Raw genomic sequence first — 22,794 nt, forward strand, 5'->3', positions numbered from 1 at the left:
TCTCATAGTCGCCCTCTGGGCCCCCCGCCTGGGCCACCTAGCGCCTTTGTTACTTCCTGATTGTGCCACAAGCGGCTCGTTCCGCATCGCGAGTGTGGGAGTGGGAAGCCCGGGAGCCCTGTGCTGCTGCACTGGCTGGCGGCAAAGCCCTTGCTTATACTCTTCATTAACGTTCCTTTTGGGTCTGGGTCTACAGATAGTCCCCATAGAAGGTCCCTTTGGGTTCTGCCCTGCACCCTCCACCCCTTCTGAGAACTACTGAGTCAGTCCACAGAAAAATAGACCTCGGATCATTTCCATCTGGAATTGAAAATTGACTCTATGTAATATAAACATCGGAGGAGACGCCTCGGATCTGAAGGCCCTGCGGGGATATGCGGGGCCTGCTGCTTGTAGGGACCAGCGTCTTAAAAACTCCAACTTGGGCAGGTTTAGAAAAGGATACTTCTGAGAAGTGGGATGTTGCAAAATCTTACACAGTGGCTAGTGCGTTGCTAAACAGTCAGTGCTCCCGTAGTTTCTGGATGAATAGGTATTAAGAATCTGTTACTTAAAACTGTTTATTCGTTGCTTCAATTATGTCAATGGACCCACTGCCTACAAGACCCTGGCTAGATGCTGATGGAGAGCTATAGGATACTCCCTGAACATAGGAGCTTACACGGTTAACACATGGTAAATCAAGACTTGTGCCTTTGTATTGTGGCATTTCCCAAATTTAATGCAAATACTTACCAAGTTCTTGATAAGAATCTTTGCACTGAGGATTTAGTTTGGCTGCATTAGTTACAATATAACAACTGAAATATTTTATGTTCATAGGATTTATAGATAGAAGGGTATGGAGAGATCACCTAATCCAACCTCTTAAGTTCTTGATGTGAAAGAAAATGGGGGCTGAGAGCAAAGGCACAATTTACCAAAGATCACAGGTTAATAAGTATCAGAGATGGCACAAAATCATTGTCAAAACAAACTTGGGTAAAGAAAATCAGCATTGTCAAAGAAAGAAATTATTTTTTTAAAATCTTCTTTGGATACTTATATCCTTACATTACAAATGACACTGGTATTGCTGGAAAGGAAATGCTGCCAGATTCTCAAAGTTAAATAAAATGAGAAGCCACCATTTGTGAAAGAACTTATCAACACTCTAAAATGATATTTGTTTCAATGATGGGCATAACTAAGGATGTGATTAAGGTAGGTCAATTATTAAAATTCTATTCAAATTAACAAGTATATATTAAAGGCATTAAGTTCTTTGGGGAGAGAGGTCCAGAGAGTACAAGATCATTACTTTCAATTAATATTCTAGAAACCCTCAATAGTGATATATGCTAAATAACTAACCAATTTCCATCAAAGAAGAGTTACCTTTAATCAGTAAGCTCCTCTCCCCACAATCATTCAACACTCTGCTTCCATGAGCAAAGTTAGTGCTGGAATTTAGATCATAAATGTAAACAATGAAATCACTAGCCCAATCTTGACAACAATGTGGACCTTCTCAAAAGGCAATTTCTCTATTTTTATTAATAGTAGTTCCCTATGTTATGTAGCTGCTAATCTTGAGTTAAGGTACTATTTAACCTAAAGAGAAGTCCAGACTACCACAGAAATTAACAATAGCATATGGAGAATCCAGCCATCATAACTCAGCCACTACTGGATAAAGCCCATTTCAGTTCCTCAGAAACAATAGAAACTCCTCAGGCACAGGTAGGAAAAAAATAAGGTAAGATATCACAATTACCTTTCACTTAAAGACTTGTGAAATTTAATGGAAGGGAATATCTAAAGCACAGATTAGTTCCTTTAAATCAAAGTTGTGATTTCATGGGTATATGAATTTCTATTGAGCCAACTCCCTTTACTAATGTATGCATGTCTGTAAATCTTTCTCTTGGAGAGGTGTCTTGGGATACTGAGAAGTTAAGTGATTTGTACAGATTTCTCCTATGGCAGACTCCCTTCCCCATGATCTTGGATTATTGTGGCAAAGGTCCAAAACTATAGCTAACATTTCTGAAGCATGAAGCAATTCAAAAAAGAAAGACACAAACTCACACTGATTCTAAAAAATATCATGGTTTGAGAGTAGGGGGAAGGAATGGTAAAGACGTAGCAGATTAAAAAATATTTATTCATCACCACATTGAAAAAAATTTTATTTAAAAAAAGTTCTAGCAGCAAGAACAGTAACAAAACAAAAGGAGAGACAGACAGACAGACACAGAAGGTTGCACCCTGTGGGACTCTCTCAATCCTTTACTCGAGTTCTTTATATCGAGCAAACATGACTCTCCTCACAGCATCTCGGTACGTCTCATTTGACTGCCTCTTGCTAGGTTTCCCTTGTGATCCAACACCAGGCCCCCTTGTCCAGCCTTCAGTCTGAAAAACAAAGGCAAAAAAAGAAATTATTATACAGCTGGTCTCAGTGCTTCATCTGGCCATCAAATTTTCTGGAGGGTACAGGATATTCTGAACCAATAATGAGATAGAGTTATATGCACCCACAGAAGCTATACCAAGAAATACCCCCCAAAAGACTCAGAAAACAGAGTTTAAATTTCAATAGAACAAATTCGAATTTCCCAACTCATTAAAACAGCTTTCAGTAACACCCACCAAATAAAAGCCATTAGCTTGTGGATGACAAAGAAAGTGGTATGCTATTGTAGTTTCCCCAATTTTAGCTTTCAACTAAACTGAATTGTACAAACATAGCTTCAAAAGTTACTCGTCGCATTTATTGAAAACTTAAAAGGAAAAGCAAGTTGTATGAAATAGGTTTGCAGTTTCATGTACAGTCAAATTTCTCTGTTGGAAATGCACATTTGATAGCTTTGTTACTTTCAGAGTAAAAATGTTTTAATTTAAAAAAGTATCCTGACACTGAATTATTCTTGAGGCTCCTTCCCAGTTCTCATCTCTACCTTTCCCCTTATTCCCAGTGTTTTTGTAGTTTATGCTCCATTTTCCTTATCACTAAGTATAGTCTCTTCTTGGCTTTTCCATGATATCCTTAGCCCTATCTCTCCCTTCTATTCCAGCTTTTTATGTCAGATCAACTCTAGAAAACACTGTTTCCTAAAAACAAATTGAACAATCCCTTCTCCAATCACTTCCTATGTCAACTGGCAAGGCATAGTTAGAAGAAGCAGAGTTAAGACATTTATTCATAGAAGACTACAGAGGTTTTAAAAAGTTATGATAAACAAGATAAAAATCCTTTTACCTCTTCTGCTGAGGCTAGACCTGATTGACCATATCCCAGACCTGCTCCCTTCTTCCAACCTGGGGATTGTAGTACATAGCTTCCTTTACTGTTGCTGTCAATACCTGCTTTATTTGAAGATTTACGATCACTGCAAAAGAACCAAGTTTATGTAAGAAATGCTTATATTAAATTAAATTAAATTAAAATGCCTTTGGTTGAAGAATGTCAGAATAAGAACCATCATTTCGAAAGAGATTAAACCTCATATAAAGAGAGAAAAATAAAATCTCAAGATTAGTCTCACTGATCTTGTGAACTTCCTACTACCTTTCGTCTTTCCTCATGCTCTTACATTTTTTTAAAAAACTCAACTTTTGCAATTAGTACTGAAGTAACAAATTAAGCTGAAAATTTTAAATCCTAGTAACTATTTCTTGCTATTTCTAAGTATAACGATTGCTATTATTCCCATAGAACTCTGTGCCCTTAGCCAAAAAAGGTGTGTCAATGGAAAAAAAAAAAAAAAAAAAAAAAAAGCCAGCAGTACTGACTTAATTGGGATTCTTTAATTTCCAATTTACTAAAAGATCCATTTTGTGACGGTGATAAAATCTATTGGCTTTTGACCCAAGTTATCCATTTGCACACAACACACAACATACACATCAAAAGACCATAAGCTTATATAATCCAAAGTACTTGTTTTATGAATGAGGAAGGAAACTTCGGTCTAGAAAAATCAATGCTTTGCCAAAAACCAGTAAGCAAAATATTTGGATTCTCAAACTCCAAATTCAATGCTCACTCTATAGTATAACATTTCCTCTTCTGCCCTAGTGGCTTCAGATCACTAGGATACACAGATTTTCTTATCAACACTTTATTTGGATGATAGTAATCAAATATAAGGGTTAGTGATAATGTTTAACATTCAGAGTAAAAAAATGATACTTTCTATTTGCTTCATAAGCAGCACATTTATATTTCCTGCACATGAAGTAATACAACTAAAAGACCATGGATAGGCCAGAACCTTGTTTCACAGGTTTTACCAGCATTAAAAGCATTAAACCCCAAGAGAGGATGATGACTCACCTGTCAGTTTCCCTGGAATATTTCATTCGTTTCCTATCTGGGGAATCTGAAAAATGGAATTTTTCTTTACGGTCACTTCCTTTTTCTCTGTATCTTCCCTGTTAGAAACCAAAATGTAAGACATAACCATCATAGTATAGAGGGCAGGTATACTTATGGAGAAATATACTTGAAACAAAGTGTTAACTCAGTGTGACTGATGAGATGATGGCTCTCTAGTTCACATATATACTTAGTACTTAGTATGGTGATGTAATGGCTCTCTAGTTCACATATATACTTAGTACTTAGTATGGTGATGTAATGGTTCTCTAGCTTAATACTTAATATGGTGATGTAATGGTTCTCTAGTTCACACATATTCAGTATGCTATAATGTAATTGTAGTAAGGTATATAAGGGCTGAAAAGGATTGGAAATGAGACATTCCATTTCTGACCATCCTCCTGGTGGCTCTCCTGCTTCCTACACTGAGATTTAAGACTGGGCCAGAATAAAGACCCTAACCTCTATTCCTGACCATTTTCATGGTGTCTATCCTGCTGAGACCAGGCTCATCCAAAGGACCTCCACAAAGCTAGCCCAAACATTACAAGTAGCAAGAAAAGAACTCTTTAATTTTACCTTAAGGAAGAATGAAAATTAATAGAGAAAAGATTAATAAACATACTTCCCGCTCTCTCCTCTCCAGATATGCCAGTTCCTGCTCAGACTGCTTTATTTTTCTGTGGATCTCCAGATTTTGCTGTAAAAATAAGGGGAATTTTGAGTAAAAAGAGAACTTTCTGTGAGTTTCTATTAGAAAGCCATTCCTCGACCATGTATATCTTTTTTTTGTTTTAGTAGTGGCTTTTTTTTTCCTCCTTTCTCATGGTTTTTTCCCTTTTAATCTGATTTTTCTTGTACAATACGACAAATATGGAACTCTTTAAAAGAACTAATATATTTAGCCTGTATCAGATAGCTTGTTGTCTTGGGGGAGGGGATAAAGGGAGAGGAGAAAAATTTGGAACACAAAGTTTTACAAAAATGAATGCTGAAAACCTTTCCCATGTATTTGGAAAAATAAAATACTATTGGGGAAAAAAAAAGAAAACCACTCCTAGTAAAAACCTTAGGCTTCTTCCAATTAATATCTGTGACCCCTTCCTCTTTCCATCCTCTTTCTAAAGAAGTCAGGGAAGTTTGAAAACCTAATCGTTTTTGCCATTCTCAGAGCAGAATATCTAAACTAGCCTGGCTTATGTCACTGATTCAGTGTATGGCTTATAGTTAAGACTGGACCTCAATTTCCTCTTCTCTAAGCCAAATTATTAGGTAACAAGATGGAGGGAGATATATGACCAAGAATTTCTCTGAGAGGGAGCTCAAAGAATGCATGCTTGTCTAACCTCCCCGACTTCCCCCCTCCTTTATGCAAATGTAGCAGTCTAGAAGCCAGGCTCCATATCAGCATGAAGAGCTAGCATGATTATGAAGTTCAGGGTAGGGGAACATCACTCTCCTAGTAGGAAGTGATTTTGCTCCAGGTACTGCTGGTATAGTGCAAAGTAAGCTACATTTGGAATCAGATTCAGATTTCACAGGCTGCTTGGTGGTACAATGGACGAAAACCTGGACTTGGGAATCAGGAAGACCTGAATTCTGTTCGAGACACTAGTTATTTGTGGTTCTCAATTACCTTGACAGACTGTAAGCATCTTGAAGGCAGAATATTTTGCCTTTCTTTGTAACCTCAGAACTTAGCACAGTATCTGTCTGGCACATAGTAGTTACTTGATAAAGTTTAGATGACTTATTAGTCCAATTCATTTCAAAGAGAAGGAAAATGAAACACCTGAGTTTGTCCATAGTCACAAGAAATAAATCTTCCCTACTATATTAAGCCAGGCCCAGACCATAATACTTTACTCTGGCCATGGTACTGCTGTGACACCCTGTCAACTGGACTTTCAAAGAAAGACCATGCCTTGGAGAACTATGCCTTTCAGCTTTGGAACTTCTACCCTGAGGGGTGGGCTGTCCTGACTGTTTGTCATGGTCTATGACTGCACTTATCAACCTCAGGTCTCCTCCCAGTTGGCTCCTGCTAGAATGTAAGGACCTTTCTTGAGGGAAGAAAGTATAACTCTTATATTCCCCACTCCCAGCTCTTAGCACAATTCTGGGAACACAGTAAGCAGTTAATAAATCCTCCCTTTTTCCTTATTTACTTCATACATACACTTTTTAACTAGGACTAGAATCTAAGTTTCAAATTTTCAAAAATACAGCATAAAACTGGGAAGATGATTGGCTTTTAGAACCTATACTCTAGAATTGTAGTATCAGTCTGACAACCATTGCCACTTAATTTGATTCTACTATTTTAGTAAGAAAGGTCAAGATATTTTTCTCAAGGCAACCCATGTGTAACAAGGAAATTTTTGATTTCATTAAAATTAATTTAATTGTTAATAGGTTTAACTGTTAATGGAGCCAGATGGATAGAGTGCCAAACTTGGGAGTCAGAAAGACTCCTCTTCCTGAATTCAAATCTGGCCTCAGATACTATCTGTGTGATCTTGGACAGGTCACTTCACTCTATTTGCCTCAGTTTCCTCATCTGTAAAGTGAGCTACAGAAGGAAATAGCAAACAACTCCAGTATTTTTGTCAAGAAAACCCAAATGGGTTCACAAAGAGTCAGACATAACAAGAATTAACTTGAACTATGAGGGAGAAGCTGAGGAATACTGGAAGAAAGCGAGATGAAAAAAATAAGATGATTCTGAACCTCATTAACATCATCATAACTAACATTTAAATAGCGATTAGATTTTTATCTTGTCATTTGGTTCTCACCACTCACACCATTAGTTTTTACCACCATCACCCCATTTTGCAGATGAAGATATGGGGTGACATCCCTAGGACCAAAGTTCAAGAATGTCCTGCCAATCCCGAGTCCAGCAAGGCACCCACTGCAGGGTCTCAGTACCCACATAGTGGGTTGGGATCACTGTCACCCCCTCCTCCACTCCAACCCTGCTACCTTGTGGAGATCGGAGAGCTGCTGGTGCTTGAGCAGCACTTCCTTATTGGGAAACTGCCTTCTGCAGAGCAGACAGGCTAGCTTGTTCCAGTCAGTGAGCTTGTCTTCTTCATTTTCCTTTTTGGATGATTCCTCCCGCTGGGGGGGCTGTGCAGGGCGAGTTTGGGCAGGGGGGGGCTTCTCCTCTTCTTCCTCTTCTTCATAGTCACTGTCTCCTCCATACTCACCCAAAAGCCCAATCAAAGGATTTACCACCTTGGGCTGCAAAGATGAGAAAATATCTGTTTTAAACTTTTGTTTGTTTATCTGAATCATTTTTTTAAGTCTATTTCTCATTTATCTGTTCTCTTTCTTCTCAGGAATACTGAGAAACCTGAAGTTCTCAAGACTTACATTTGGAAGTGAAATGAAAAGTAATTTAGCAAGTCAAGCAAAACTAAATCCTAGATAAAAAGGGGCTATCTCTGCCCCTCCTCATTGTTCTGGAGTATTCCAATACTTAATGTCTTACTCTACTCCTTGCTAATTGGCTTTTGTCAAGGTAAAGTGAGACAAGAAAGTAGTATTACAGGTCAAAAGTTGCAATGGCTATTATAGCTAACACATTTCCGTCCCTTAATTTTTTTTAGTTTTTCGCTTTTCCCCTGATGAAAGAAATGAACAAAAGCCTTGCATCAAGTATAATTTCTCTCCCTTAATCAAATACAAGGTTGTCTCTATCCCCCTTGAATCCTGTCAAGAAGCCATACTGGTGGGGGGCTCTCTTCCTTCTTCACTGTGGGGGGTAGTGGTTTCTTGAAGACATCTTCTGTAGGAGCCTTCCCTTCACTGGAGATTTCCTGAAATCAAATAAACAGTATGAAACCTAAGATGAAGTTGTCACTTAAAACAAAATTTATATAATGACCATTAAGGAATAGAAACAAAGCAGGTTATAAAAAGTAACGAGATAGGAATTGAGTAATTTAGTACTTGACAACAGAATTTGGCTACTATTTTAAGTATTGTCCCTATCTCTACAACAAGAAAGGCCTGTGAAATAATCTGCATTTTGCAAAGGGGAAAATATGAAAAAGTGTCAGACAGTAAACTATACAGTTAATAGAATGAAAAGCTTTCTTACCTTTGTGGGTGTGCTTCGAGCTTTTTTTTCCCTGCTATCTCTTTTGGAGGCATCTTTCTTTTCATTTGGTTTTCCTTGACTGTTGTGTTTCTTCCCCTTGTTTTCTGCCCCAGGTGACCCAGGGTCTTGTGGTATATAAATTTCTTGCTAGAGGGTTATTAAGAAATAATGCTGGGATGATTTGTTTCTCTTGAGAATATTTGTGACAAGGCAAATTCCATTTTGGTGAGGGGAAGTTGTAGATAGTATTAGTGATGAAAAAAGAAAGAAGTTGAAAAGAGCATCAAAGAAACAAAACAGAAGAAAGCAAAAGCAAGTTCAAAAGGATTGCATAGGCGACATATTTTTGTCAGCATCATGCTAAATTATGCTCTTTAAAAAAATAAAGAAATTCAGTTTCATATATAATAACCTCTCTTCTACTATTTTTCTCTCCTGCACATATTGAAGTGTTCATTTTTTGATGTTTGAGGTCAAAATGAAAAAAAAAAAAATTAAAACAATGCAATCATTCTTTACACCAGTTCTCCATACTTTTTGTTATTATCTATTGACCTCTGGGTCATTCTGTTAATTTTTTTTTTTAAGAGTTTAAAGTCTAGATCATTATCTTCTCTTGATATCATCCTCAGCTATGATCTTCAGGACTTCAATACCCATGCTGACAAATTCGCCACTAAATTTACTTTTCTGTTCTTTAACCTCAGCTCCAAAGAGCTACTTCTCCTCCCATCTTAGTCCCAAATCAACATATCATACTTCAGACCTTAAAATCTTTCACCTCAGAAATTTAGATTTCTAAATTCCACTCTCCATATAGAACCAACTATCTCTCTTTCTTACTCTTCCAATATTATACTAAATCTTCACTCTTAGAATCTTTTGGTTCCTTGACCAATTCTTCATCTTTTAATCTCTTGGCCCTCTGGCTTGATTTAACCACATAGCCAACTTTGTCCTCAAAGTCTTTAACTTTTTCTTGTTCTAGCTCTCTTGCCTCAATTATTGCAACTGCCTTCTAATAATTATTAGAATTATTAATAGTTAGTGGCTTCTCCAGGTGCCTGTGTATTTTTAGCTTTTGTGCGATTTTTCTTATAGGAAAGGTTTGTTATGTGCTTTAGTAAGTCCCACTGATTTTGATTATTTTTATATAGAAGGATGAAATTGTTTGTGCTGAGATAACAGATTGTCATAATTTGGTTCCCTGGTAATTCTAATCTGAGATGCAGCTTCATGTCCAATACTATGTTCCTTTTTTTCGACTTAATATCTACAAATGCTGAAAAAGCAACTTCACATAAATATGAAGTTGGAAAAGGCAAGATGTATTTCAGAACTTTTTCTGTTAAAACAGGATACACATGTTGCATTTGTAACCAGAATGATGTTCAAGTACACTCCTTATGTTTATTTTTCAAGAATCTGTCTGAAGCCAATTCCAACAATTGCTCCTCTTCAGCATGTGACAGACCTTCTGGCATGGATTTATATTTTATTATGAATAATTTTATTTTTTCATTATTTTGTGTATATACCAAAAAAAAAAAGAAAAAATATATTCTGATTGTTATTAAAATACACCCATTTTTTTTGATGAGGGGTACTCAGCATTACGAAAATTGTAGAAGAGGTACACATATGTCAAAAGTTTGGGAAACACTGTTGTAGACAAACAAGATGCATCTCTACCCTCAAATATAAAGTGGCTTTTTTTTTTTTTTTTTGCCATTTTTCATGCTAATTATTGGGTTTGGGATGTGCCATTTTAATCACTGGTTTCCTACACATCTTTAAAACTTAAGTCAAATACCAAATCCTTTCAAGGGTCTTCCATGACCCTTTTTAGTTACTAAATTACCTTGCCTCTAAGACCTCACAGAGCACACAATCTGAGTGATGCTGTACTGAACAAAGTATATGCCTTGGGCTCTGGGTTCAAATCTAGTCTATGTGTGATCATGGATAAGGCACTTGACCTCTTCTTAGCCTTGGTTTCCTCATTTTGAGCCTGCATGGTGTAATGAATTAAGAGTCAGACTCAGAATCAGGGAAATTTGGATTCAAGTCCACTGAAAGTTGGTTTAAGCTCTCCTAGCTTTAGTTCTTTATTTGCAAAATGAGGGGGCTGGACCAGATGGCTTCTATGATCCTCCAATGCTGATATCTCTGAACTTCCTGAAAGCAGGAATCATGATTTACTAATCTTTCATCTCCTCCTAGCACCTGTCAGAATGCTCTCCACACCTCAGGAATTTAATAAATGATTAATGTTGTGTGTTTTTTTAAACCTAGAGTTTAAATCTAACAATGTTAAATCTAACCCCCTAACACCCCTAACTATGTTAAATCTAAACAACAATGGTTAAGTCTGGGAAAAATCCTTTTCAAAAATATCCCTGATCCTAATAAAATCCAAGATAAGTCCTGGGACTTCAAAATAAGCTGGGCAAATGGTTAAGAGTAGAAATCTAGGGTTCAGAATGATTGATTGGTTTTTGCCAAAATGAGTCATAAAATTAGATTTAAAACTAGAAAGGACTTTAGAAAACATGTAGTTCAATGTAATGGGCTGAAGCTTGAGTTGATGCATTGAGGTCCCAAGCACGCGAGGCTAAATAGTAATTGGGCCATACTCTATTAATATATTTATTTGGAGAAAGAATGGCCCCCACCCACTCTTTGTGCAAGTTCTGATGTGTTGGATAGGAAATGACGATTTTGGTGGGGGGAGGCAGAGGGGCGGAGAGAGAAGCGGAAAGAGACTGCTGGCTGGCATCTTGTTGCAGCTGCTCACATTGCTAATCCCCCTTCACCTCTGATCCTTCTTCACCTCTACTGAGAATAAAGACTGAAGATTTTCCCTTAACCTGAATTCCTGATTCCGGCTGATTTTAAAATAGGCGGTCATCACAGTTCAACTCTCTCATTTTTCAAGAGAAAACTAAGAACCATAGAGACTAAATCCACGAATTATTTAAGGGGCAAAAAATTGGCATTGTAACCTTGATCCTTGAACTTTAAATGATTTTCTACTAAGCATTACTGCTTCCATATCCTCAAACCTGGCAGATCTAATGCAATAGATACATGAATATTCAGAAATTAATACATAACTTTTCTTTATAAATAAAGAAGTAAATCTGTAAAAGACAGCTATGTAAATTTGTAAATTTTTTTTGGAAAAAAAATCCAAAAACTTTAGAAAATATTCTAATGTTAATACTTTTTATATCCATTACTCTAATTAATACTAATAACAAAATTATGAGAACAAGCATTATTTTACAAGTAAGGTCAAGGGATTATATTTTAGTGTTTTGTTTTTTTAACTTATTCAAAGTCACTAGAAAGTAATAAAGGTGGTATTAGAAGCTAGACCTCCTTACTCCTGGTTCTATAAGCTTTTATTACATATTAATGTGCATTTTCACCAAAATAATAAAAGTAGTCAAAACAAAATTAAAAAATCACCTGTGTTTTGGGGTCATAATAGGTTCCAGCTAAAGGATCATAATAGTAACCAGTGACAGAATCATATATGTAGCAGTCAGATGAAGCTAAAAAGAAAGAAGTTAACATTAGTTTTTCTTATATGCATAGAATAGTCATAGAGACGTGGAATGAACTAGAATGAAACAGAAGACATTAATAGAACAATAAGACATTAATAGAATAAGAACAGAAGACATTAATAAAAACGTCTTTAAAAAAATGACAGGCTTAATTTCCTTTTCTGATAGGTTATTAGATTGTCAAATAACAGGAGGATACATGTTATATCAAGTGTTTGACAAAGTTTCTCATAAAATCTTTGTGAATAAAATGAGAAGATGGAGTCTGGCCAATAGTCTAGATTAGTGGGGTAGAAAGTGACTAGATGGGAACTAAGATGGTAAAGGAATAGAAGTACAGTGGGCTTCACTTCTAGTTCCTCCAGACCAACAAACTAGTCAAATCCTGACCAAGAAAAAAATGCCAGTGAACTACTTTTCCAGTCCACTTTGGCAAAAAGGAGACAGATTTCTCCACCACATCTCCAATAAGTTAATAGGAAAACCTTATCATCACTATCCTCTGCCTTTCTGACTGAAAGGAGCCAGGAATTCAAAAACCTCTAATTAATGGGAGAGTTCAGCTCAAAACATCTCATTTTTCATCTAGCTGGACTACTCTGGGAAATCTCTGGCTTCTTTACCTTTCCCTGATCCCTACCTTTCTCCACCTTTTTCAGTTTCCTTTTAATATAAATTCCTTGAGGGCTGAGACTATTTCTTTTTTTGTATTTATATCCCTAGTACTTAATATAATTTTTGGCAATTAGTAGGTATTCAACTGTTAATTGACTACTGATTCAGTGACTAAATTCTCTTATCATTAGAAATCAAAAGAGTGAGTTTAATTAAATCAAAGCCTTGGGATTGGTTAATCTTGAAAGAAGGAAGGAAGGAAGGAAGGAAGGAAGGAAGGGAAGGAAGGAAGGAAGGAAGGGAAGGAAGGAAGGAAGGAAGGAAGGGAGAAAGAAAGAAAGAAAGAAAGAAAGAGAAAGAGAAAGAAAGAAAGAAAGAAAGAAAGAAAGAAAGAAAGAAAGAAAGAAAGAAAGAAAGAAAGAAAGAAAGAAAGAAAGAAAGAAAGAAAGAAAGAAAGAAAGAAGAAAGAAAGAAAGAAAAGAAGAAAAAGAATGGTAAAGGAGAGGAAGAGTACATTAGAGGGAAAGGGCAAGAAAGATAAAGGAGGGGAAGAGTACATTAGAGGGAAAGAGCAAGAAAGATAAAGGAAAATTATCCCATGTAATAAGGGTTCAAAAACAAGAAGAAAAGGTGGGGGGGAAGGGAAGGGGGACACTTGAACGTCACCCTCATAAGGACTGATCAAAGAAAATATATAAACACAGAGATGTATACTGCTATACATTGTCTTGTAGGAAATGGGAGGGAAAGGGCAGAAGGGAGAGGAAGAAATAAGACGTAGGGCAGGTAAAGGAGTGATAAGTCCTAAACAAAACAAACTAAAAATGTACAAAAATATACCTCTTTTAGCACTGACAAATGGAAATTGAGGGTACCTATCAAGTAGAGAATGGGTGAACATATTATTGAGTGTATGTTTATGTGTGTGTGTGAGAGAGATGGAAAACTTTTTTTGCTATACAAAATGATGAAGGGAATAGTTGTATGAACTTATGGAAAGTAACGTAAGCAATACCAGAAGTAAAATATGACAACAAAAATACTGAGGATTCCAGAATTCTCATAATTAAACAGGTTAACTAACTAACTTCCTAGTGGAGAGGCAAAGGATGATTCAGAATACAGAATGAAATACATAGATAGAGATAAACACTTGTGTGTGTGTGTGTCTATCTGTTTTGGACATGGCTAATTTGGAAATCTGTTTTGCAAACTGTTAATAGAGGTTTTATTTTTCTTAAATGGGAGGGGTGGAGGGATAAAAGAAGACTGATTTTTACTACTAAAAAAATTTTTTTAAAAAAGAAACTAATTAGGGGTAACTACATGGCACAGTAGATAGAGCACCAGTTCTAAAGTGAGAAGGAGCCAAGTTCAAATCTGGCTTCAGACACTTAACACTTCCTAGCTGTGTGACTCTGGGCAAGTCACTTAACCCTACTGCAAAAAAAGGAAAGGAGGAAGGGAAGGGAAGGAGGAAGGGAAAGGAGAAGGGAAGGGAAAACAAGAAGGAAAGGAAGGCGAGGGGAGGGAAGGGGAGGGGAAGGAAAGGGAGGGGAGGAATAGAGGATGGGTGGGGAGGAATAGAGGATGGGTAGGGAGGAAGGGAGAGACTAATTAGATCCAATGAGTAGCAAAAATTTCACTACTCTAGTCCAGTGCTATCTAACATTTTTATCAATGGCCTGGATGAAGGATGACATGACTATCAAACTGGATGTCTACATAAAAAAAAAAAAAAGACATAGGTTAGAATAGCAGAATAAAAACTAACAAGATGGTCTTTAAGGGGGATAATTGCAAAGTCTTGCACTTGGATTTTTAACAAAGGACACCATTCTAAGATGGAAGGAAAGTATCAAAAAAGCAATTCATGTCAAAAAGAACTTGGGATTCTAGTGAACTATAAGTTCAATGAAGTCAGACTTCGAAGAACGATAATGTATAGAAGAAAGTGATCTTTGAGGATTAGGTAAAAAACATGGGGATATTTTAGCTTGAGATGAAAATATTTAAGGGAAGCCATAACAACAATTTTCGAATATTTGAAGTGTTACTATGTATATAAGATATAAGAAGTCCAAATAAGATCAATAGATAAAAAGGCATCAGAGAGACAGACTTGAGGGTCACAGAATCAGGTGTTAATATGTTCATGTCTTATATTTTAACAAGAATCCCCTTTATAAAATCTTTGAAAAGTGGTCATTTAACTTTTGTCTAGAGACCCTTTGTGAGAGGATCATTCTGAAGACTATCTATTCCACTAAGGGTTATTTTTAATTGTTAAAAGTCTCAAAAAAAAGAAAAACTTCCAAATATTTTGAATTTTATAAATTTCAACATTATGACATGGAATATCTCTAGGAATAGTGACATAATCAAGGAATCCCTGAAAAGATTACCATAGGAGGCTGAATGACTGACCACTTGTCAAGAAGGTGATAGGATTGGATTCAAGAGGAAAGAATAGACTAAGATTTAATATTTAAAACATTTTACTTAATCAATAAGTATTAAATAGTTTGTGCCAACCACTGTGCTAATAAGGACTGGAGATGCGAGTACAAAATTTCAACCCAAAACAAGCTTACATTGGTAGAAACAGAAAATATTAAATAAACATCTACAACACAGAAAAATCACACTAGGTGATATTTCTTGCTTAACTTTAACATTGAGCCTTGATTCAAAAAAGTACCTAAAAATTGACAAGTATGAGGTGGGGGAAAGAGATTACTGGGGCCTTCAAGAAGTTCTAAGGGATGTGGTAGGATTCCTCAGTAACTTAGGGGGGCATACACTAAGTACCACATCATTTCCTTCTAGGCCAAAGTGTTAAATTTTGGCATGACTCAGAAACTCACCTCCACTCTTAGGATTATCATAAAATCAGAAACTATTAGCTAGAAGAGGCCTTACAGATCAACTAGTTCAACACCCCGGTTTTATGGAGAGGGAAACTAAAGTCAAGAGAAGTGAAGAAAAACATCGAAAGTCTTATACACATAGAATAAGTACCAGTCCCAGGACATGAATCCAAATCCTCTGATTATAAATCCTCTTTTCATAGCCTTTTTTAAAAATTCAATTTGTTTATTTTTAGACCCAAATTCTTTCTCCCTTCTCCTCCCCACTGCTGATAGTCCCATGAAAAACAAAGCCTGGTACAAAAACATGGAGTCAAATGCAAAACAAATTCCTGCATAAATCACATCCAAAAAACAAAAATGCAAAACCTCACTCTGGCCTCTATCTGGAGGCAGTAGCATGTTCAATAGAGCCTTGTGAAAGCTAAAGTTTAGGGGCAGTCCTCTACAGCCATGTGTTAGCACAGGATCATGATAAGAAAAGCAGATCAAGTCAAAAAGAAAGAAGAGAGAAACTACAGATTATTCCTCTTACATTGTTGCCCATGTCGGTTTGAATCTGAGGACCAGTCTGAGTTTCTGCTGCCTCCTTTCCTTTCTCGGAAATATTTTTTACCCTGAAAAAGAGAAGTTAAAGTCTTAGAACTAAAGAGCAAAGCACTCGACAATTATTATCTTTCTTCTACTTTTAGCTGTACTCAGAGAAAAATTCAAGATCACTTTCTCAGTTATTTGAGATGAAAAGTCTTAGAATTTTTAATAACATGTCCTCCAGCCCTAAAACATCTGCTCAAACCTACCTGGTTATAGTGCATATTGTCAGAGTGATCCCCAGAATCATTTCTATAAAAGAAGAAACAAAATACACTCAAATTAACATACATTATAATTTTACATTATTACCACAAAAATATAGTAGATTCTGCATTTTGTAGTACTTAATTTCTATTCATACCACTTCAATACCAATTAACTCTCTTCTTCCTATTTTGCAAGTGGGAAAATAGGTCTAGACATTATCCAGATTATACTACTAAATGGATGACTTGGGGTAAGTATGAATAGTTTTGTCTAATGGAATCATGTAACTGAGGCACAAAACGTGTTATAATTCCTGATTTCATATTCAGGAAACTAGTTCACATCCCTACATTAGAGTTTTACTTTTTTTAATGATATAGAAAAGAATTTTCTTGCACAAGGCAGGTTAAAAATGATTTTTTTTCTCAAAAATACAAGGCAAGATGTTTAAATCCTTTGTGAAGCTCAAGACCCAACAAAGTCTATATTCTCCACTGCTTTACCAAAATCTAGGTGTAAAATAAGTTTAGGAGAAAGAAAGGACAGACACTATCCCCAGGAACAAAAAGAAAGATAAAATGTCAGGGGTAATGCTGATTGGACACAGAAGAAACAAAAGATGGGTTAAGTAAATAAAGCAAAGAAAGATGAATAAAATTCCATTTATATCCCATTGAAGATTAGTATGCTAAGACTTTTTAAACTTTGGAGCTCTCTTCCGTTATTTCTTATTTTGGATGCATGTCTATTGTTTTATAGTTACTAAAAATATTTAGGAAAAAAACCCACAAATTTTTAAAAATACCTTGAAAATCTGAAGAAGGGCCAAGTATTTCAGAAATGGCAAGGAAGGGATAGTAATTTCTCTTTCCTCAAGTGAAAGGAACCCAGAAAAGAAAGTACATGGTGGTGGTGGTGGTGGTGAGGTGGTGATGATGAAGAGTAGATTAAAGGAGTAGGGAACATAAGCTCTTAAGCCAATGAGAGAAAAAGCAAGTGAGGTATCTAAGGATTTTGGGGATTTTTTTTTTTATCACATTTTTTACAGCATCACAGATGGGAGAGCATGAAATGGAGCCTGCCTCCTACCGTAAGGTTAAAAGCACTAACTTTCCTATTAGCCAGGGATAGATTGAAGGATGATAGCAAAGAAATGGGATTCTTGTGACCCTGTCTCTGAAATCCTTAGCTGGAGATTATGCTGCAGTTTGTAAAATACAGTCACAAATGTTTGTTGATAGACAATACATTCTGTTATTCTATCCTAAAATGCTAGACAGTAAAATGGGAAGGACAAGCTACCATTACTATTGAGGAAAAGAATAAGCACCAAAGAAAGAAAAATAAGGATGCTAGCAGGCAATATCAATCACAGCTTAAGACTAGGGAAATCTTGCCCCACAGACTAGATTACCTTCGTTTTCCTGTAGCAAGATTCACTGCCACCATCTTCCCATCAATACTGAATGGGGGATCTAGATTCTGTAGAATCTTCACTACCCGAAGGGCCTCCTAGAAAAAAAGAGGTAGATTGTAAACCAAAGAAAAGATCTGAGCCTTATGGAATAGAATTCAACATTCATCATCAAAAATTGGGAACATTCTAAATTAATTGTTTCTTAACCATATGTCTTCTAAATTTAGGTTTTTAATCAAATTTCAAATGGAAAGAGGTATAAGCCTTTCAAGAATACAGGTCAGAATAGGTGCTACAGTGGTTACCAGAGGTCATATCTGTTCTGTTTCATTCAGTTATCAGTTGATATGCAATCATTCTAGTTCAATATTCTGAATTCTGGATCATCAAAATCAATAGAAATGCTAACTATTTTCTTCTGGTCTTTATTATAGTCTTTATAGTTTTTCAAATATATATATATAGAGAGAAAGTCTTATTGAAAAACAAATCAAAGAAAATCTTAAGCTGTCAATTGTACTGCAAAAGAAGAAAAAGTCAAAAAAATCACCTTTATGTATTCCATCAAGTCCCAAATATTTTATGCCAAAATCCTGTGCTCATTGAATATTCTATAGCAGAATAAAGAAAAACTACCACTACTAATCATCCTATTATCCAAACAAACAAGGAGGGCTCAAATAAAGTATAAATTCTATCTTAACACATAAAGAAAGTCAATGTTTGGTTCATTTGTCAAAAAATCACAAATCAAAACAATAGTGATATAGGAAGATAATTCAGGAGTCTTGCCCTTCAGTACCTTCATTTTCTCATTTCACTTCTGAAAGGATATACTACTTTGAAAGATCTCTAACTTTCCCCCCATACCCCAGGATGCTCTTTATTGGGAAGATCTCACCATCCTGCAAAATCCCCTTGGCCTTGGGACTCATCTCCTTCCTACCATCCTACCTTCCATCCCTCAGATTGTAGATAAAGCCACAAACTCTGAATTCTCCATTTAAAGAGAGCTCAGCTCGGAAACTGCCTCATTCCTCTCCTGAGCTGCACTACTTTGAAATTTCCTTGACTTTCCTATCATGTCCCATCCCATTCCTACCTTCCCCCAACTCATTTTTCAGCTTCTTTTTGTGCTGCCCCATCAACCTGTAAGATCCTTGAGAGAAGGAACAACTTTCTTTTTTGTATCTGTAACCCAGCACTGGCAGTTAAGAAATTCTTAACAAATAGTGATTGACTCATCCATTCAACAAATACTTACCATCTTCTGTAAAGTTGTATGACCAAGATAGCCCTCCAAATGACAATTCCCCAAGCTTCCTCAATGGTCTCACCTGTCATCCTCCTGCTTTCAACATTTAAGACCAGGACAACTCACCGAATGAGAATCCAGATCAATGAAGCCATAGGTATGGCCCATGGGGCCAGTTCTATTCTTGATGATTCGGACATTGGCAGTAGAAAGTCTGACATAGGGTTCTAGCACTTCCACAATTACTTCGGGTGGAGTGGACCGATAAATTCGCTTTAGCATAATAGCTGGCAAAGCAAAAGATAGCAGAAAGAGATGAGGATAAGAAAAAAAAGGCAAAGGTAAATCTAAAGAAGTATAATTACTGTATTGGCAGTTCTCTTATAAATACCAGACCCTTAATAGATTCTTTATCCTACTTAATAAATATCTTCTACACAGAAATACTGACTGCATTTATAAATTACACTCTGTTGGGTCATTTCCTGCTTCTTTAAGATTTAAAATTAGAAATCTGAAACAATGTGCCACAGATTTTGTTTATATAATTCAATTTCTTGTCATTTGAAAATGCAAATCCATAGGATCATAACGTTTTGAAACTGGAAAGGCCCTTATAAATTACTTGGTCCTACATTCCATTTCCATTATGTTAGATTACAATCCCAATACATCCCAATAGAAGGTACTGAAGGGCAAGACTCCAATACAAACTTGGAATCCTCTGCCACAGGTTGGACAAAAATAGCCCTCATGTACATTTGGAATGGTTTCTCTAATTTTGTGCCTCTCACATTTCTTCTGAGCTAATTCAACTCTGCTTTGTTTATAGAGTACAGCACCTTCTCTGATGAGGGCACACCATGCTGGGCAAGAGTCCTGCATCAGTTTCTCTCGTGTCAAACAATTCTAAAATTTAGAAGAGAAACCTTAAGAATAAATCTGTATCACTTTTTCTGATCACCTTGTGAGCAGCAAGTCCTAACTTTTCAGTGTTATGGATATTTTTGGCAGTCTAGGAAAACACAGAAACACCTTTTCAGAATTATGGTTTATTGCCTACACTCACTCATAACTGAAGGAAATACTAAATTTTACTTAGAGGTTAATGAAAATAAAGGTAGCACTCTTTTTGGATACAAATTCATGAAAACCCTGGAATGTACTGACAAAATCCTTAAGCATCAATGGATGTCAGATTCCTCACATAAGATAACATATAGGTGGTAAGCAGAAGTACTAAGATTCAGATCTAGATCTTTTGATTCCAAACCCATGACCTTATACAAAGGTATTGTATTATAAGCAGCTTGTGGCCCACGTCAGGGCCTAACGTCAGGAAGACCCAAGTCACATTAGCTATGTTATCTTGAGCAAGTCATTTAATTGTTATCTACCTCAATTTTTTTATCTGTAAAATGGGGATAACAACATCTAGATGAGATAATATCTTTTTCCCCCAAAAGGAATTTTAAAAAATATTTATTTAAATACAAAACAAGAAAAATCAAAACAAAACAAAAAGACAGAAAAAGAAAACAAAAACAAGAAGACTATTAAAGAGGATTCAAAACATGTAGCAATAGATCTCCTTTTCAAGTACAATTCACAATTGTCCATCTTTGCTTCCTTATAGATTTTTCTTTTGTTCTCTACTGTGTATACTTTTTACTTTATTCTTTTTTTCTTTCATCTTCACCCACCAGACTACAGTTAAGCACAGATGGACACACACACACACACATATACAATTACATACATACAACTATATACAGACATATATGTACATATACATATTTACTCATATATAAACATGCAGCTAAAACAATAATAATGTGGCTGTACATAATGTAGAATTATTTCCTGACTGAATCTTTGAATTTGACTTTGTCTGAGATCACTGATTACTAGTCCTATTTTTTTTTTTTTAACACATTCTACTCCTGATGCTTGTTGTACTGTTGGTGTATATCTTTTATTTCATATCCAGAACTCTGCTACTCTTCTACTTTACTTCTAACTCTTCTACTTTAATTCAACTCCTTAATTTGTGTGGCTATTACTTAACCTCCCTCCACCTATGAATTCCTCCCTTATCTTCTCTCCCCACTCTTCCCTTCTTTCCCATAATCTACACATCTTGTCCTGCAGCCAAAAATCTACATACCTTTTTTTAATCTACCTTACTATTCTCTCCCCAATTATTCATTTATCAATTTTGGAGAGTACTATACCCTTCCTGGTGTATATATGTATCGTTTCCTATTTAACTCATTCCTGATGTGGATAGCTTTTCCAGAACTACCAGCCTTTCTCCCCCTCTAATGTCTGTTCTTCCTCTGCCTCTCATTTATATAGCATAATTAATATTTTTATCTTTATCTCAATAGTTTTACATTTTAGAATCGTTACATATTCAGCTCTGCCCCAGTCTTTCTTTTGAACTATCCTACTGATATAAATCTTAAAAAGATGATTTACATTTCCACAGACAAAATATAAACAATTTGTCCTTGTGAAGTCCCTTGAAATTAATCTTTGATGTTGGCTCTTAATATGTCAAATTTTCTATTAAGTTCAGGTTTGATTGAACCAAAATCCTGAAAATCTGAAAGTAAGTTGAACATCCACTTTTCCCATTCAATATTAGTTTTACTGGATATGATAATTTTGGCCATAGACCTACTTCTTTTGACTATTTGTTTTCCATGTAGGATCTCTTTGAGGTGGTGATTGTTGATTTTTTCTATTTTTCTATTTCTGCTTTTGCCTTGGGTTTTATTACTCCAGGACAATTTTCTGTGATTATTTCTTACATGTGTCAAAGTTCTTTTTTTGATTACTGCTTTTTTTGGTCACAGTTTTCAGATAGTCCATTATATTTTCTCTTCTTGATCTGTTCTCCAAATCTGTTATTTTTCTTATAAGATGTTTCACATTCTGTTCTGTTATTTTCATTCTTTAAATTTTATTTTATTATTTCTCAGTGTCTTAAGAGCTTCGTATGCTTCCTCTTGCCCAATTCTAATTTTCAAAAAATTGTTTTTTTCTTTAAGACTCTGCATCTCCTTTTCTTTTTTTTTTTTTTAAATTTTCTTTTTTTTTAATTGCAATTTTTTATTGACAGAACCCATGGCCTGAGTAATTTTTTATAACATTATCCCTTGCACTCACTTCTGTTCCGACTTTTCCTCTCCCTCCCTCCATCCTGTCCCCCAGATGGCAAGTAGTCCTATACATGTTAAATATGTCACAGTATATCCTAGGTACAATATATGTGTGCAGAACCGAATAGTTCTCTTGTTGCACAAGAAGAATTGGATTTAGAAGGTAAAAATAACCCGGGAAGAAAAACAAAAATGCAAATAGTTTACATTCATTTCCCAGTGTTCTTTCTTTAGGTGTAACTGTCCATCACTGATCAATTGAAACCGAGTTAAATCTTCTCTTTGTCAAAGAAATCCACTTCCATCAGAATACATCCTCATACAGTATTGTTGTTGAAGGATATAATGATCTCCTGGTTCTGCTCATTTCACTTAGCATCAGTTCATGCAAGTCTCTCCAAGCCTCTCTGTATTCCTCCTGCTGGTCATTTCTTACAGAACAATAATATTCCATAACATTCATATACCACAATTTACCCAACCATTCTCCAATTGATGGGCATCCATTCATTTTCCAGTTTCTAGCCACTACAAACAGGACTGCCACAAACATTTTGGCACATACAGGTCCCTTTGCCTTCTTTAGTATCTCTTTGGGATATAAGCCCAGTAGAAAT

The 22,794-nt window shown here is 35.9% G+C and overlaps 1 protein-coding gene across 2 annotated transcripts in view; it reads right to left on the reverse strand.

The window, feature by feature from the left end:
* Positions 1-2,154: 2,154 nt before the first annotated feature.
* The window catches only part of RBM6 (RNA binding motif protein 6), a 103,520-nt gene continuing 82,880 nt past the window's right edge, over positions 2,155-22,794 (reverse strand). For both annotated transcript variants that reach the window (XM_012543505.2, XM_012543508.3), the window contains 12 exons: positions 19,137-19,297; positions 17,753-17,850; positions 16,338-16,380; positions 16,073-16,154; positions 11,952-12,037; positions 8,478-8,624; positions 8,104-8,193; positions 7,355-7,615; positions 4,992-5,066; positions 4,322-4,419; positions 3,245-3,374; positions 2,155-2,397 (listed from right to left, as the gene is read on the reverse strand). In XM_012543505.2, coding sequence (XP_012398959.1) covers positions 2,272-2,397; positions 3,245-3,374; positions 4,322-4,419; positions 4,992-5,066; positions 7,355-7,615; positions 8,104-8,193; positions 8,478-8,624; positions 11,952-12,037; positions 16,073-16,154; positions 16,338-16,380; positions 17,753-17,850; positions 19,137-19,297 — 1,397 coding nt within the window. In that variant the 3' untranslated portion in view covers positions 2,155-2,271. The remainder of the gene's footprint in view (positions 2,398-3,244; positions 3,375-4,321; positions 4,420-4,991; positions 5,067-7,354; positions 7,616-8,103; positions 8,194-8,477; positions 8,625-11,951; positions 12,038-16,072; positions 16,155-16,337; positions 16,381-17,752; positions 17,851-19,136; positions 19,298-22,794) is intronic.

The sequence above is a fragment of the Sarcophilus harrisii genome, chromosome 1 (genome assembly GCF_902635505.1).
Source record: "Sarcophilus harrisii chromosome 1, mSarHar1.11, whole genome shotgun sequence".
Lineage (NCBI taxonomy): Eukaryota > Metazoa > Chordata > Mammalia > Dasyuromorphia > Dasyuridae > Sarcophilus > Sarcophilus harrisii.